At 38.9% G+C, this 17,924-nt stretch overlaps 1 protein-coding gene across 2 annotated transcripts; it reads left to right on the forward strand.

The window, feature by feature from the left end:
- The first annotated feature begins 79 nt into the window (after nt 1-79).
- slc29a3 (solute carrier family 29 member 3) lies at nt 80-17,924 on the forward strand. 2 transcript variants are annotated; one of them, XM_046833960.1, is made up of 7 exons: nt 80-266; nt 9,777-9,828; nt 12,145-12,448; nt 12,811-12,893; nt 13,308-13,534; nt 14,168-14,330; nt 16,500-17,924. In XM_046833960.1, exons 3-7 carry the CDS (start codon nt 12,212-12,214, stop codon nt 17,137-17,139), a joined length of 1,350 nt encoding a protein of 449 aa, XP_046689916.1. In that variant the 5' UTR covers nt 80-266; nt 9,777-9,828; nt 12,145-12,211; the 3' UTR covers nt 17,140-17,924. The 2 variants fall into 2 exon arrangements, with proteins under 2 accessions (XP_046689916.1, XP_046689922.1); XM_046833966.1 differs by lacking the exon at nt 9,777-9,828.

Here is a 17,924-nt window from a genome sequence, read left to right on the forward strand (position 1 = left end):
CGTTCCCGCTCCAGTTCAGTAGGTGGCAGTAATTCACACAAAGCCGCTGTACCTGCCGCTAACAGAGAAGAATGAGAATACTGAGGCGAGAAGTAAACAGCAGTTTTTCAACGCTCCGGAGACAGAGGGCAGTTGTGACAGTCTTCTACTGATTGTTTAGTTTAATATCTGCGTTAAATATTGTGTCTGGCAACATTTAATCATTTTAAATATTTCTGAATCACTTGAAAAGATGATTCTGCAGCAAAGTCCAAGTGACGCCATGTGTGAGTACCAAGTTTGTTCTCTAATAGCGTAAAATGACTAATTCGTGCGGTCGCAGTACCTTGTTTACTCATTTAAATTTCTAATATATTTCCTAATTTCGGCTCTGACTTAATATAATATTCTTTTCAGGTTTCACCTGTATCTGTGAAATCTTCTAACAAGTCTACCCATAGGGTCATTTGTAGTGGCAATAGGTTTTACAGAAATAATGCCTATTTACAGTACAATGTACATACGACGCGTTCGGTTCGATTCCTCTTCGTATCGAGCGATATATTCAAGACAACCCAATAAACCAGACAATTAGGCATAGAAATACCACTTTTTTTACCTATACTTTACCTGTATATTTAAACATGTACAGTGGTCCCCCTCGAGGGTCCGTACATTTTTCGACGCACCCCCGCATGGTACCTTAGTGAATTAATCTAGAAATTGTCACTTTAATACAATAATGTGTTGTTGTCAGTGAAAACATAGCTTAAAATCTTATTCCTAACGTTCCTGAACATTAAGATTATCCTCAGCCTGTTGTTAATGTTCCAAATGAGAATCCGCGAATTTTCCGAGCCGCGAATTATCGGTGGTCTACTGTATACATTTCCACATTCTGTAAATTATCTTCCTCTATATCCCGAATCTACGTGAGTTTAAAATGTCAAGGAGCTCGTTATCCACCCAGGTCTTTACATCAAAATCTCAATATTTTATAACTTATTGTATAAAAATCAGACATTACTCATGGCTGTTAATATTAAAGGTGTCCCCGACTATGGATTTACATAGTCGAATCAGAACTGTCAAGTCAAGGTCGTGTGTGTGTGTGTGTGTGTGTGTGTGTGTGTGTTCTTTCTCACACACCACACACAGACACAGATTTGTAACAAAGCGACCAAAACTTCCTGTCAAGTGACAAAACGTCGACACATCACATTGAATCGGCTAAATCGCCTGTGCAAGCTTGTTTTATAACACCTGTAAAGATTCGACTGTGAAATCGAAGCTTAAATCCTCGACTATTTGGGGTCACCCCTAGTTAATACACTGACAAGCTTTTCTCCTTCTTTTTTGGTAGTAATTACTCGCATCGTAATTTTATCCTATGGAAAGACACATCGGCATGCATAACAATTGCAAAGTGTGGGCATTCTTTATAGAAACTCATTTGACTTCATATAGGAAAATTAAGAGAAATTACAACTCTCTGCTATTTTTTCTGTTAAATATTTATGACAATTTCACCAGAAAACATGAGGCTCTTGTGCAGTTTAAATTTATCACTTTTAACAATATGACTTCAGTGCATAAGAGAGTGAAAGAGAGAAAAGATATTCATATTCCACATGCCATGGTTGTTTTCAGTAACGTTTTCTCTCACTAGACTTAGACTTACCATAATATTATGCAATCTCAGTAGGCATTTTTCTATTTCTTTTACTGCATTAGGACCATCTCTTCAACACAAAATTAGTATAAAAAAACACCTATCTTAAAGCAATTATGCGTAAACATCCCTTAACCTCAAACTAATTGGACATGTTTGTCAGACGGTCATTCAGATAATTGTTAGTGGGGTATGCTGTTTTAACTCCATGTCTTACAACATTCCTGGTATTTCCTTATGCTTATTAGCATATATACAGTTGGCAGGTTATTATGTACACTGAGCTGAAACAAATACAGTTAAACGTATCAGCAATAAATCCAATTTCCCCCATGTTTATAATGATCCTCTCAACCATAGCTGATGCACTGTATAACAAAAATGTGTGCAATGACTGAATCAACCAAGGAACAGCCATGCTAAATACAAGCTACCCTGTTATTATTTGAGCTGGTTACAATTCTTTGAAATTAAGTGTATTAATCTGGTAGGTTTCCTCCCCTGGTGGTCTAGTGGTTAAGTGCTCCCACCGCTGCGACCCGGGTTCGATTCCCGGTCAGGGAACCATCCCCAGCCACTCTCAGTGCCGGTCCCAAGCCCGGATAAATTGGGGAGGGTTGTGTTAGGAAGGGCATCCAGCGTAAAAACATGTGCCAAATCAAACGTGCGGAGGATCCGCTGTGGCGACCCCTAACGGGAGAAGCCGAACGAAAGTTTTAATCTGGTAGGTTTCTTGCAAACTTTAAAAACAAATGTAATCACTAAAGATGAGCTAATTATGTTAATGTACGTCAATAACTTACCATCAATAATAATCAGTTGACCCTTGGCAAGCTTTTCGCATTCCCAGTTATCATGGAAATCTGTGGCAGTGTCACAACTCTCTTTTTTAACAGTGCTGAGGGAACCACATTCTTCGTTTCTGTTAAAAAAAAAAAAAAATAGCATTTGAGTATGAAAGGTGAAGCAATATGTGCTAATCAATATCTGTGCTGTATCAAATAGGAACTGTGCTTAAAAAAAAAATCAATATAAAATTATACATTATTTTGACAGTTTTTGTTTTAAAAAATACACAAACATTTTGTTCAGTTTTGAAGCATATGGAATATATAATAAATAATTTTTATAAATAAAATATACACACATTGAAAACAACCATTTAAACGTAGTCAAGCTGCAGTAAATCATGTTTAAATACAAGTTACTGTTGTACTGTTGACAAATGCTATGAAAAGAGAATGGAACGGAGAAAGACAGCAAGCTAACAGGCTTGATTAAAACAAAAGAAAAAATTATGCATTTTTGTACAAATGCGTAATCTTTCGGTGAAAACCACAACAGTGACTAAAATGTAAATGTTTAATGCTGCTGTTACTTGATGCTTTTAGATTTAGTGTTTGTTCGCACCGTTTTATTTAAATCCATTTCTATGATGCTCGCAAGCTGATTGCCCGACCTGATGCTCGCGAGTCACAACAGAACAGATTAGTGCGACTGTCCCGAAGTTACAAACAGTTTACACAATAGCAATTCATTAAACTATACCAGTTTTAAATGATGTGATGTGATGCGATGTGATCAGTGTGTTTTCTTTTCATGTGCTTGTGCATCCTGTGGTACATCCATGCCATACAAGCTCCGCTAATTTGCATTTTTTTATATAAAATGCTCCCATTGCCTTGCGTTCAATATAAAATGCTTCCATATTTTCCTCATTCTTTAGCTGCTCAAAATACTACCTCAACAAACTCTCCTCGCTAGTCAACACATTTCCATCTCCATCCTCAATTTGCTCTAACTTGCAGCACATCCTTCCCAGCTCGGTCGCTCTGCCTGGCCAATCGGTACAAATCCCATTCTCCTTCCTTAGTGTCCAACTTCTCATACAGCTCCTCATATGCCTTTTCCTTGGCTTTCGCCACATCCGTCTTTACCTGCTGCCACATCTTCTTGTACTCCTGCCTACTTTTCTCATCACTAGTCACACACAACATAGTCCACCTATATGCACTTTCCTACACTCTTATGTCACCATATGATCCTCCTTCTTCATAAAATAAGTGTTCACCACTGCCATTTCCATTCTTTTAGCAAAATCTACCACCATCTGCCCTTCCACATTCCTCTTCTTTAAACCATACCTACCCATCACCTCCTCATCACCTCTGTTCTCTTCACCTACATGCCCATTAAAGTCTTCCCCAATCACCAATCTTTCATTCCTAGGTACACCATCTACCACTTCATATAACTCACTCCAGAATGTTTCTTTCTCCTCCATTTCACAACCCACTTATGAAGCATAGGCACTGATGACATTTATCACCCCTTCTACTTCCAGCTTCACGTTCATCACTCTTTTAGAAACTCCACTCCACTCTTACTGTACCCTTCCTTCAGAATCACCCCTACACCATTTCTCTTTCCATCCACACCATGTTAGAACAGTTCCTGTTCCTGGTCTTACTCCCTTTCCACTTGGTCTCCTGAACACACAAAATATCTACCTTTCTCCTCTCCATCATATCAGCTATCTCTCTACCTTTACCAGTCATAGTAACAACACTTAAAGTACCCACCCTAACCTCCACTCTCCTCCACTTCTCCTTTTCCTGCTGTCTCTGTAGGCATCTTCCTCCTGTCCTTGTCCTCTTTCAGACAACAGTAGCCCAATTTCCATAGCTACCCTGTTGGCTTACAATACCTGTGGTGGTCGTTGGTAACCCGGGCCTCGACCGATCCAGTATGAAATTGTGATTGGTGATCCGTATATTTGATTTGGCACGTTTTGCGTTGGATGCCCTTCCTAACACAACCCTTCCCATTTATCTGGGCTTGGGACCAGCACTAAGAGTGCACTGGCGAACAGAATAGGATGTTTATATATGGCTTCTTCTTTGAATGACAGAGATTTAACCTGCATTTGTGGATGACACAGAAAGCTGTGTTCACAATGATTCCTGGATGTGTTTCTGAGCCCATGCAGTGTTAACCGTTATCATTCCATTTTCATTGAATGCAGTGTCACCTGAGCGCTTAAAGATCATGAGCATTCAGTATTGATTTTTACCCTTATCACTTTCACCCAGACATTTCTACAGATTGTTGAAATCTTTTGATCATATTATATACTGTAGATTTTTGGTTGAGGAACATTATACTGAAATTGGTACATTTCTGCCCATTTTATTTCTCAGAGACTCTGCCTCTCTAATATATTCTTCTTACTTTTCCTGGCTTTTGTTGCACTGTCACAAATTTTCAGATTTTCCTTAAAATGGTACATTTACTCAGTTTCTGTATTTGATATGGTTTATATGTTCTATTGTGAATAAACTACAGGTATATGATATTTGCATATAATTAAATTCTGTTTTATTTACATTTTATATATATATATATAGATATATAGATATAGATATATATATATATAGATATATATATATATATATATATAGATATATATATATAGATATAGATATAGATATAGATATATAGAGATATAGAGATATAGATAGATATAAAAAAAAAAAAAAAACGAGGACCTAATCTTGAACTTTCCAGTTTGCATAAGCCTCCATTAGAGAAGAATAGCCATTATGTGTCACATATACATTACAGCACAATGAAATTCGTTCTTCGCATATCCCAGCTTGCTCAGAAGCTGCGGTCAGAGCGCAGTGTCGGCCATGATACGGAGCACAGAGGGTTAAAGTCCTTAGGTCCCAAGAGTGGCAGCTTGGCGATACTGGGGCTTGACCCCCCCGACCTTCCAATCTGTAACCCAGCACCTTAACCACTGAGCTACCTCAGGCATTCGGCATTCCCCGAAGCACCCTGCGCTCCTCGCAGTCCTGCTGATCACACACACCTGACTCTCATTCAGTCACTCACCCCATCTCCTACTTAAGCCCCTCACCTCCACACACTCGCGGTCCGTTATTGTTTGTGCATGGTTGTGTTGGTTCATGGCGGTCTGTGTAATCGCGTATACGTATCCCGCTACGTACCCTTCTTCTCAGACTCCGCATTCTCTCAACGGCACCCCAGATTACCCTGATCCTGGTGTTTTCCATGTTCACGCTGTCTGCACCACGTTTATCTGTTGCTGCCCGAAATACCTAAATCACCGAAACAACGCGGCCGAAACACAACTGTAATGACGCAATAAAAAAGCGCTGCCAGCACACAGTTATCTGGATAAGAGCCAACATGTCTGCAGTGTGCGGATAGAGATTTGAAAAACATGCAATGCTGAAATTTCAAGAGGGGGTGTATCTGCAAAGAGTTTCTCCACGTCGGGTCTAATTTATCACCTGAAGTCCAAACATCCTGATTGCCATTCTAAATATGAGAAGAACGCGGCGCGGAAAAGTAAAGTCAATCCGAGCATGCGCACTCCGTCTGTAGAGGACGTTTTTGAAAAGGCAAGAAAGTTTTCCAGTGATGGTGCCAAGGCAAAAGGCGTGTGTGTGTGTGTGTGTCAGAGGAAGGGATGGGTGATGTTCATGTGTGCCCATGTGTATGATGTGGCTCTTTGCAGTAGCACAGTAAAAAATGTGGCTCTTGGTCTCTGACTGGTTGGCCACCACTGATCTACACGAACTGTCTCTGCTTTCACAGAACTTCGTGGACCGCGCTCCCGGAGCGCACCACTGTGGAGATATATATATATATATATACACACACTGGCGATCAAAATTTGAGAACAATTTATAAACAATTGAACAATTCTGAAATAATGTCATCTTCACTGCTTAACAGTTGAAGGAGTTTTTGTCCTGTATATACCATGCTACCAGAACACCTTTTCCACAAAATAACTAAGGCATTTAAAAAAAAAAAAACATTATTTTGCAGAAAACACACTGATCAAAATTAGAGAACGCTTTCAGATACCTCCCAGTTATTGGTGTTAATCTGGTACCTGGTGCTAATTTCCTTGATTATCTGTAAACCCCTATTTAACTGGCAGCCTAACTTCCAGTTTCACTGACTCTGCAAGATGGTGGGCCGTTCTAAAGTGACTGAAAGCCTCCGGCAGCAGGTTGTCCAGATGAAGGCCAAAGGGATGACCCTATCAGCCATAGCAAGACAAGTTGGTCGTTCCAAATCTGTGATTTCAAGAATATTGAATCTTTACAACATCACAAACTTATTCAAGTCCGCCAAGAAGGCTGGTCGTCCATGGAAGACAAATACAAGAGAGGACAGGATACTGCGGAGGATCTCAATGGGCAATCGTTTCCACACTGCAGCTGGAATTGCTTACCAGTTCAGCGCTGAGCAGGGTAAGGATCTGTCTCGTCATACAGTGTCTCGACGTTTAAGAGCATTTGGACTGAAAGCCCACTCTGCAGTGACCAAACCTCTCATTAGCAGAAAGAATCAAAAGGCTAGACTAAGCTTTGCTGAGGAGCATGTTGTGTGGACAGAGGAGAACTGATCCAAAGTTCACTTCAGTGATGAAAGCAAGTTTAATTTATTTGGGTCCGATGGGAAACATTATGTTCAGCAACAAACTGGAGAAAGACTGAACCCAAAGTGTGTAAAGAAGTCAGTGAAAAGTGGAGGAGTGTTCATGCAGGACAACGCTCCATGTCACACAGCAAAACAGGTAACGCAGTTCCTTGAAACTGAAAACATTGAAATAATGACATGGCCTGCCCAGAGTCCTGATCTCAACCCAATAGAGAACCTCTGGAAAATCTTTGGTGACAAAGTTATGGCCAAGAAACCCACTACAGTCCCAGAACTGTGGAGGAGACTGGAAGAAGAGTGGACCAAAATCACACCAGAGCAGTGTGAGAGACTAGTGCTGTCCTGTGGCCGCAGATGTGCTGAAGTCATTCAGAGCAGAGGCCTGTACACTTCCTACTAATTGCTGACTGTTGTAACCTTCAGAAAATTTTGTTGTAATCTTTTTCCATGCTACAGTCATTGTTGTTCTCAAATTTTGATGAGTGTTTTCTGCAAAATATAGTTTTTTTTGGAAATGCTTTTTTTTTTTTTTTTTTTTTTAACTAAATACACCTCAAATTACCGTAATATAAACATAATTTAAACATAATTTAACACTTACTCATGTGGTAGTGTTTGATTGCGAGTGTGAGACGCGCACCATGCTCGTAACCTTCTCGGTTTCTATGGTAATTCTATTTACTTTCGTTTTCACAGCACCATCACTGATTTTCTTGGGAGACATTTTTCAAGATTTCTAGTGAAATAAAAATATAAAACTAAAAAAAGTTACTGTGGGAGAGCGTATGAATACGGGAGCCACTTTTATTTGTTGTTTTTTTGTGTCGGTCTACTTAGTGCCCCACGCAGCACGGCCCCACTGCGCACGCACACACACACACACACACGCTCTCCTCCTTAAATGCACAATCCGATCACTTGAAAAGAGAGAACAGTCATTAGGTCACATTAATAAATTCAAGGTAAAGCAATCCCCTGCCTATCTGCTCCCGGACCCGCCCTCCATTCACAAACCGCCGCTCGGCCACTCCCCCGCTGCTACTGTTATGTTTTTGCTGCACTGAACAACGAGAGCAACCGAGTGATACGTCATCAACTAAGCAACTAATGCGACCCTCCACCGAAAACGGGGAACCGGCAGCGTGGGTTTGCTCGTGCCTTCAAAATTTGCTCGTGAAACAGGGTAAAATTTTGCGAGCGAGTTTGCTCGTATCTCCGTTTGCTCGTACTATAGGTTGCTTGTACAACGGGGTTTCACTGTGTGTGTATATATATATATATATATATATATATATATATATATATATATATATATATATATATATATATATATATATAATAGAGAGAGAGAGATATATGTGTGTGTGTTTTCTTTATGGACAGTCGAAAAAAGCATTTCTCTACATGTCATACTACTGTCAGGAATCCTCCTGCCATGCCCCCTTCGCGGCTCTCTCTCAACCGCTCCCAGCATTAATTATCCCAATTCCCCACCAAACGAGCCAAGATCGTGTTCCTCATCTCTCTCCTGGGTGTGGCTTCATCGGAAGCAGTTACTGGGAGCAACAAGGGCATCTCTCATCCAGTGTTCCGCCGAGCGCACCGCTCCGCTCCAGGGCAGCGCCGGCCGGCCGCGAAGGGGACGTCGAACCGGCGCCCGGCCTCGAAGGGGACGTCGTACGGCCGCCCGGCTTTGAAGGGGACGTCTTCCGCCGCCCGGCCTCGAAAGGGGACGTCGTACGCCGCCTGGCCTTGAAGAGGAGGTTGTACCACCGCCCGGCTTCGAAGGGGACACCACACTTCCGGAAGCGCAGTTGCGCTACATGGATCCTCTGGAAGCGAAGACGCGGTCCCAAGTTCTGCTGGAAGTGCCATCACGGTCCCAAGTTAGCTCTAGTCAGATGGCATTAGCTGTTTTTTGGCTGATTCTGCATATGGAATAAGAGGTGGAGCTCGTTGAAAAAAAAAAACAGATTGCCTGTTCAGCTTAGCAAATGAGCACACAAGGAAAAAACTGAACTGAAAAAAGCAAACAACGATTAAGTAAGAAGGAAGCGCACAGACACTTGCTGTCATTTCTTTTCTTCGCTGACAAGATTAAAACCACTGTGGCCTTTATCTATTGCAACATTTGTTGAGCTTTCTTAAGCTTTGGGATGACCAGACACAGAACAGGTGTTCTGTGTGCTTCCTATATTGTTGTGGGTTGCCTTCTAGCTTCTAGGTGTAAATCTTCTGGAGTTTTTGCCTATACTCAGTTACATTAATCTTGTAGAACATTGAGATCCCTCATTGGTGGTTTTTTTGTCAGACCTGCACATTGATAAAATAAGAATATGCTGCACTTTTCAAATGCTTAACATTGCCTTTCTGGCAAGCATGGCAGGGAGCTATGTTTACACTTCTACCTAGCATGTTGAAAATGTTCAGCAGCTGATATTTATTACTAGTCATTATGAAAATGCATAAAACTGTATCTATTAACAATACAAAAAATATGCACTATATTTATTTTATAAATTGAAATAAATCTTGTCCAAGTAATAATTTTTGAAAAATCTATTATTACATTTTTGAATAGTAATTTTACTTTTCCTTTAATTGGATTATTTATTTATGTTTTTTCATTTTGTTATTTTAGACAGGTCAAACAGAATGGTTGATGGAAGTCAGACAAGACAAGCTTTCCACAGGTAGTACACATTTAAAACCAGGTTATTGATCATTGCTTTTTATTTTTGGTCTGAGAAATTAAAGAACAAGTTTTTTTAGATAATTTGTAGCCAAATGTTTGTTTCAATTTCAGTTTTATTATAAAAAAGACTTTTATTTATGTACCTTTACAAATACAGTACATTAATCTGATAGAAACCAGCATAGAGAAGTGAAGAACTCAGTAAATCTACTGTTGTTGTTAGATATTAGCTTATCCTGGTTTTCCCTCATAAGCTTTTGCCATGATTACATCCAGAAGACACCAATCTAAAACACTTTTGGGGCATTTCAGACAGTAAAAAAAATAAAAAGATAAAACATCGGGGTCCCTAATACTAAAAAGCTCTAAAATACCTTTTAGCACTGCTAGAAGACCAGTGACAACCGAGCTGTTGCTGATATAATCTTCCTGTTTTTACAACCCTCTCAAGTAGCAATTCATTTCAAGTCTTGTTTCATAACTTCTGCTGAATGTTGCAGAAGTTACATATGTGACCATTTTTTTGTGAATTTCAGCATTGCTTACTTCCTGTTTGGTAGATTACAAATGTATTATACAGGGTCTGTACCTGTCAGTACCTACATTTCTCAGCAATTTTCAAAGAATCATCAATTGATGTTACTTCAGACAATGATTTTTTTATTTACATGTACATTTTTGTAAAATTCTATTAAATAATATGAGATCAAGTGATGTGAGGTTAATTCAAATTAGTCACTTCCTTTTTGGTAAATTTGTAGACCAAATGGTTTTTGTGTTTTTATTTATTTATTTTTTTTTTTTTTATTTTTATTTTAATTTTAATTAATTTTTTTTCAACCACCTTCTGATCAGAAGTCCAGTGATTTTTTATTTTATTATTTTATTTTTTTCTGTTACTGAGCTACCACTGATAGTGACATATGGTCTGACAGTGCAAGCATGGCAGATTTAGTGATCTTCTTCTTCTTTCGACTGCTCCCATTAGGGGTCGCCGCAGTGGATCATCCATCTCCATACCACCCTGTCCTATACATCTGCCTCTTTCACACCAACTACCTGCATGTCTTTCCTCACCACATCCATGAACCTCCTCCTTGGCCTTCCTCTTTTTCTCCTTCCTCCATCCTCAGCATTCTTCTACCAATATAACTCATGTCCCTCCTCTGCACGTGTCCAAACCATCTCAATCTCTCCTTCCTCACCTTGTCACCAAAACTTTGCACTGTTGACCCCAGGTACCTGAACTCCTCCACCTTCTCCACCTCTTCTCCCTGTAACCGCACCACTCCACTGCCCTCCCTCTCATTCACACACATGTACTCTGTCTTACTCCTACTGACTTTCATTCCCCTTCTCTCCAGCGTGTACCTCCACCTTTCCAGGCTCTTCTCAACCTGCTCACTACTCTCACCACAAATCACAATATCATCTGCAAACATCATTGTTCAGGGAGACTCTTGTCTGACCTCGTCCGTCAACCTGTCCATCACCACCGCAAACAGGAAAGGTCTCAGGGCCGATCCTTGATGCAGTTTAACCTTCACCTTGAACCAGTCTGTCATTCCTACTGCACACTTCACTGCTGTCACACTGTTCTCATACATGTCCTGCACCACCCTCACATACTTCTCTGACACACCTGACTTCCTCGTACGCGTTCTCTAAATCCACAAATACATAACGTATTTACATGTACATCTCCTACAAAGAACATAATCCACCTGTGTGCACCTTCCTCTCCTTCTCCTCCTTCGGCCAACAGTAGCCCAATTTCCATCGGTACCCTGTTGGCTAACGATACCTGTGGCGGTCGTTGGTAACCCGGCCTTCGACCGATCCGGTATGAAATTCTTAACCGTGACCCGCATATTTGATTTGGCACATGTTTTATGCTGGATGCCCTTCCTAACGCAACCCTCCCCATTTATCCGGGCTTGGGACCGGCACAAAGAGTGCACTGGCTTGTGCCTCCCTAATGGCTGGGTCAATGATGATTGGACAATATAAAAAAAAGTGATTTAGAAAATGCAGAATGGCAGAAAATCATGATGTCCACTGAACTTGACATAAAGAATCAGAAACAAGCTAAACTGTTTTTAAATTCTGTTGTGCACTATTAATGTACATTTATATTTAATACTTTATTTGAACACCACCTAAATCATGTCTTGATTGCTTCATTTTAAATCCTCTGTGGTGGTGTACAATTTCATTGTTGTTCAAGGTTGAGCATATCACTAATTTAATTTACATTTTGTTCTCCTTATTTACTCTCTTTCCATTACCCTTTGCAATTGATTTCTCTATCAAGGATGGACTGTATGAAGCACCTATAAGGCAGTCTGAATTGCTTACACATTTGAACACTTCACCCCATCATGTCTGATGACGAGAGATCAGAGGTCAACCTTGAGGATGAGGGAGGGATGTCACCCCTGCTTGCACGCCACCGGCCACATGACTCTTACTGCCTTGTCTATGGCATATTTTTTATCCTGGGCATTGGCTCACTGCTGCCATGGAACTTCTTCATCACAGCCAAGCATTACTGGCTCTACAAGCTAAATAACAGGTCCAGCCTGGCCAGCCACCAAGAGCTCCACACTGATCTCAGCGTGAGTATGTCCATGCACTTGTGTGTTTGTGATTTTTTTTTAATTTTTTTTTATTGTTGTATGAATCAGTGTTATTGACCCGATCTTTATTGAACAAATCATTCTTGTTCACATATTTCTATTTTTTTATATACTATTTTATTAATATTAATTATAATATAATATTTTTTTTTATCTGTACACTTTGTACAACATTGTAAACTGGTAATTATTGTTCATAAAGAAACTAGGTAATGAATGAGTGGTCTATTGTCATTATTAACTTTTAAATCGCAATTTCCTCACTACTTTTAATATATTTAAATATTTGTTTTCTAATAAATTAGAAATTGTTAGATTTCTCTGTCTCTATTTCTTTTCAGGATTTCTTTGAGAGCTACCTTACCATTGCTTCCACTGTTCCTTCTGTGTTGTGTCTAGTCTTCAACTACTTCCTAGTAAACAGGTAATCCATACATTCAGTCCCTGTCCACTATGTGTCAGCCTCCTGTTATCGAGAAATTGACTATTGCATTTAAAAATGATACAATAGGTTATATATCATAGATAATATAACAAGCTTTTAATTTCTGCTTGATATGGTGTTTGAGATATTTTTGAGAAGAGAATTTTAGCCCAAACTTTAGCAAGGTAACACATTTGGATTGCATTTACTTAGCTGTAGCTAAGTCAATCATTAAAGGAATGTTGAAACTGCCAGTTGTCTGTTACACTGCAGAGGTTAAATGCAATTAGCTCTTTAGATCAACCAGCTTAAACAAATTTAGAAATCAAAGTAATAAAATTATTTGAAAAGTGGATGATGCAACACTGCATTTTATCCCTTTTTGCATAAAACGGTGTGTTTGTGTGTGACTAGGGTGTCCTCTGATGTTCGAGTTCTTTTGTCTTTGGCCATGATCCTGCTTGTGTTCATCGTCACTACGGTGCTGGTGAAGGTGGATGTGTCTGACTGTAGAGAGAAGTTTCTAGCTGGTACTCTGGCCAGTGTTGCACTGGTCAGTGGAGCCTCCAATTTTTTCAGTGGAAGCATGTTTGGCATTAGTGCACATTTCCCCATGAGGATTTCACAAGCTCTCATATCAGGTAAAACTGCAGTTAAAGATCAAATTCTAATCCATGTTTTTACCAGTTAAAGAATTTATAGATTTATTAGTCATTTATAAACATGCAGTTTATAACAAATATTAGAACTGACTAAAAGAAATGTTTATACTTGAGTAAATTTCATGCAGGGAGGAGAAACAAACATACATAAATAAAATACTTTATAATTGTAGGGCTTGAATAGATATAGTACTTTTGTGATGTGCAAAAGTTTATTCAGGGCAGGGATTGTGCAAAACCTGTTAGCTGTCAGTTCTAAATGAAGGCCTTTCATATGCATTTGTAGAAAACTGTAACTATAGTAAAATACAGTCACGATTGTATACATGAGTGAGGCTGCTATCATAGATAATTTTCCTAATAGTTTCATTAGATAATTGGATGATTTTTGTGTCATTTATCTTGTATCATGCATCTGGCAATTTTGATGAATGAGCTGAGGAGATGAATTTTATGAACTTGAAGTTGTGTGTACTTTTTTTACCTTTAAATATTTTTGAGATTTTACATACAAATCTATCCCAAATAGGTATACCTAGATATTTTTTTACATCAGAAAAATTCTTTTTTTGTTTTTGATGCTGACATTATTGTACCAAAATGTGAACGCAGGTCAAGCAATGGGTGGCACGCTGAGTGCAGTAGCCTCCATAGTGGATCTGGCTGCAGCAAGTGATGTAACCAGCAGTGCATTGGCTTACTTCCTAACTGCTGACATCTTCATCCTGTTCTGCATCATCGTGTACCTACTGCTGCCCAAACTGGCCTACTCCAGGTGTGTTAACCTCCATTACCCTGCTACTGAGGACATAACAGAATGTTGCCTTCTTTTTAAAAGAAACCTTACAATCTAAAACATTTCAGAAAGAAGTAATTTCCATTTATTTTCATGCTGCTTGTCAATTGTAAATACTTCCTCATAAAACCACAATTTAACTAATAACTGAAAAGCACTATCTTATCTCCTAAGGTTGTCAGAAATCAGATTAAAGTCACAAAATCTGTAACAACAAATAACAGTAAAATAATACAAGGTATTATGTCACTTGTGAGTACATGTAGTTCACACTCTTTAGGGGGAAGTATGGGAGGGGGGGGACTGCTAAAGTAAGAGTGAAATAAGGAAGCATTGCTTTAGAATTATGTCTAGTTTCAACCGTAGGCGGTCAGCAAAAAGACTTGGTTTCATGACGCTGATGTGGCTTTGCAATCAGCACTTGATGCAAAATGTGTTTTGACATAAAAATATGCAGGTCGATAAGTACAATTTATGTATGAGCAACAGTTAAATGCTTGCAGGCAAGAGATAGAAATTTACAGTGTATATATTTAAGTACGAAGTAGTAAAGAAGTAAAGCTTGAAACTTTCTTTAAAAGAAATTTATAGAAATGTTTTAACAGGTAAAACATTTAGACCAGGTATTTTGGGTCTACACTCATTTGACAAAGATTTATATGCCTTTTTCATTGCCATATTTCTGAACAGTGGGAAACAGAAGCTTTTAATTGTCACATTTAAAAGTATGAGTCAGAGCCCAGGGTCAGCCCTATACCCAGAGATAAGGACCTAGCTCAAGGGTCCAGCAGTGACAGTTGGGCAGTGCTAGGGCTGTAAACCGCTGTCATTTTTCTTGTTTCTTACAAACCCGATTCCAAAAAAGTTGTACAAATTGTAAATAAAAAGGAATGCAATAATTTACAAATCTCATAAAAGATTTTTATTCACAATACAATTTAGATAACATATCAAATGTTGAAAGTGAGACATTTTGAAATGTCATGCCAAATATTGGCTCATTTTGGATTTCATGAGAGCTACACATTCCAAAAAAGTTGGGACAGGTAGTGGAGCAATTTCAGAAAGGAGTTTCTCAAAGAAAAATTGCAAGAGTTTGAAGCTATCATCATCTACAATGCATAATATCATCCAAAGATTCAGAGAATCTGGAACAATCTCTGTGTGTAAGGGTAAAGGCCGAAATACCATACTGGATACCCGTGAACTTAGGGCCCTTAGATGGCACTGCATCACATACAGGAATGCTATTGTAATGGAAATCACAACATGGGCTCAGGAATACTTCCAGAAAACATTGTCGGTGAACACAATCCACCGTGCCATTTGCCGTTGCCAGCTAAAACTCTATAGGTCAAAAAAAAAGCGCAGCCATTTTCTCTGGGTTACGGCTCATTTAAAATGGACTGTGGCAAAGTGGAAAATTAAAGAGGATAAGGACAACCCAAGTTGTTATGAGCGCTCAGTTCAGAAGCCTGCATACTGCATCACATACTGCATCAATTACAACATCATGGCTGCGTAGAAGAAGGATCCGGGTACTGAAATGGCCAGCCTGCAGTCCAGATCTTTCACCCATAGAAAACATTTGGCGAATCATAAAAAGAAAAATGCGACAAAGAAGACCTGACAGTTGAAAAAACAACTTTTTTGAGGTGTTTGAAATGTCATGTTGGAAAATGAAATTTAAAATCAACATATTTTTCCCTTGAAATTATACATTTTCTCAGTTTAAACATTTAAAATGTCATCTATGTTGTATTCTGAATAAAATATTGAAATTTGAAACTTCTACATCATTGCATTCCTTTTTTATTCACAATTTGTACAGTGTCCCAACTTTTTTTTGGAATCAGGTTTGTACATCTAAGTATGAAAAATAATTCTTATAATTGAAATTGTTACTTTGTCCAGTTACTTTTAAGCCTGTAAAAATGGAGGGACCATGGTAAAATGGCTGTAAAATAATGTAATGTTTTTGTTAGTAACTGAAATAAAACCTGGAAGTTTACATTTCAATCAGATTTTGCTTCATTCCATATGGACTGTGGTTATGTACAGAGGCAAAATTAAGAAAACTGTGTCACTGTCCAATTATTAATGAGCCCACGTGCATATGAATATCTTTTCTCTCTACCTCTGCTACAGATACTACCTGGATGCTTCCTGTACAGGTACTGCCACCACATCTGATAGCTCTCTATCCACTCCAGAATCCACAAGCAGCCCAGCTGTCAACTCTGTGCCCCTACTCAAACCAATCATGAGAAAAATGTGGAAACTGAGCTTATATGTCTTCTGGGTCTTCTTTGTTTCTATCACCATCTTTCCAGCGATCTCCTCAGGGATCCAGTCAGTGGATAAAGACTCCGGTAGCCCCTGGAGCAACACCTACTTTGTTCCATTCACCAGCTTCCTTTTGTACAACGTGGCAGACTTCTGTGGTAGACAAATGACTGTTTGGCTGCAGGTTCCTGGCCCGACCAGCCCTGTCTTGCCGATCCTTGTGGTTTGCAGGAGTGTGTTAGTGCCGCTCTTTATGTTCTGCAACTACCAGCCTCGGTATCATTTGCACCAAGTATTTTTCGCCCATGACATCTTCCCTGTGTTGTTTGTTTGCCTGCTGGGGCTCTCCAATGGATATTTGGGTACGCTGACCATGATGTATGGGCCCAAAGTTGTGCCACGGAACATGGCAGAACCAGCTGGTGTGATCATGTCATTCTTCCTGGCAGCGGGGCTTGCAGTAGGTTCTGCCGTTTCAGTTTTGCTTGTTTATATTTTATGACTGTAGCAAGCTTTAAGTAGTTCTTTAAAATGATCTTATTTTAAGTGTTTACATGTAGCTTCACTGAATTCTCAATGATTGCTATTTGATACCTTTAATTGAGGGAAATTTTGACTAATATTTATATCTTCAGTCTTAAACTTTATAAATGGTATAATTAGGCTCAGTAATGAAATACACTTTTTATGGATTTTTTTAAATATTTTAGATAGCAAGTTTACTGATATTTTTTATTTTAAGAGCAGGTTTATACTCCATGTATTGCTGTTTGTGCAGGTTTAAATATTCATTCTTTATTTGAAGTGGCAAGTGACGTACTTCTACCTTGCAGCAGTAAATTCTAGTATATTGTAAAATGTTTGCACATTTGTTTTCCAAATAATTTGTGCATTGCTAAATACATATGTAATTGGGTTCAAGATATAGCCAAACCTGCATGTTCCTGCTCTACCTCAAAGAGGTAGAAAATTTGGGAATTTTCATGAGTCGCACACGAGTCTATGGTTTTAAGATGATTACTTGCAGATTGGACATGCTGTTATCTAAATTATGATAAATAGAATGTATCAATATTTTAAAAATTCTCCTTGATCTTGCAATCATCATTACAGCAGCTTCAATCTGAGAAAAGTCTGGTTTTGGAGGAACATTCCAGACAAACAAGAACATTTCATCTTGCCTTATTACATTTATAATTATACTTTTTAATCGCTACTCAGGTATGGCAAGATTAACTGCTGTTAAAAAGATTCAGACTCAATTCAACAAGCAGAGTATCTTCAAAA

The sequence above is a fragment of the Silurus meridionalis genome, chromosome 2 (assembly GCF_014805685.1).
Source record: "Silurus meridionalis isolate SWU-2019-XX chromosome 2, ASM1480568v1, whole genome shotgun sequence".
NCBI classification, from domain to species: Eukaryota; Metazoa; Chordata; class Actinopteri; order Siluriformes; family Siluridae; genus Silurus; species Silurus meridionalis.

Coding starts and splice junctions, on each gene's coding strand:
- slc29a3 (XM_046833960.1), top strand. CDS start 12,212: ATGTCTGATGACGAGAGATCAGAGGTCAACCTTGAGGATGAGGGAGGG. Junction 13,535..14,167: donor TTCACAAGCTCTCATATCAG/GTAAAACTGCAG, acceptor ATGTGAACGCAG/GTCAAGCAATGGGTGGCACG. Junction 14,331..16,499: donor CCCAAACTGGCCTACTCCAG/GTGTGTTAACCT, acceptor CCTCTGCTACAG/ATACTACCTGGATGCTTCCT.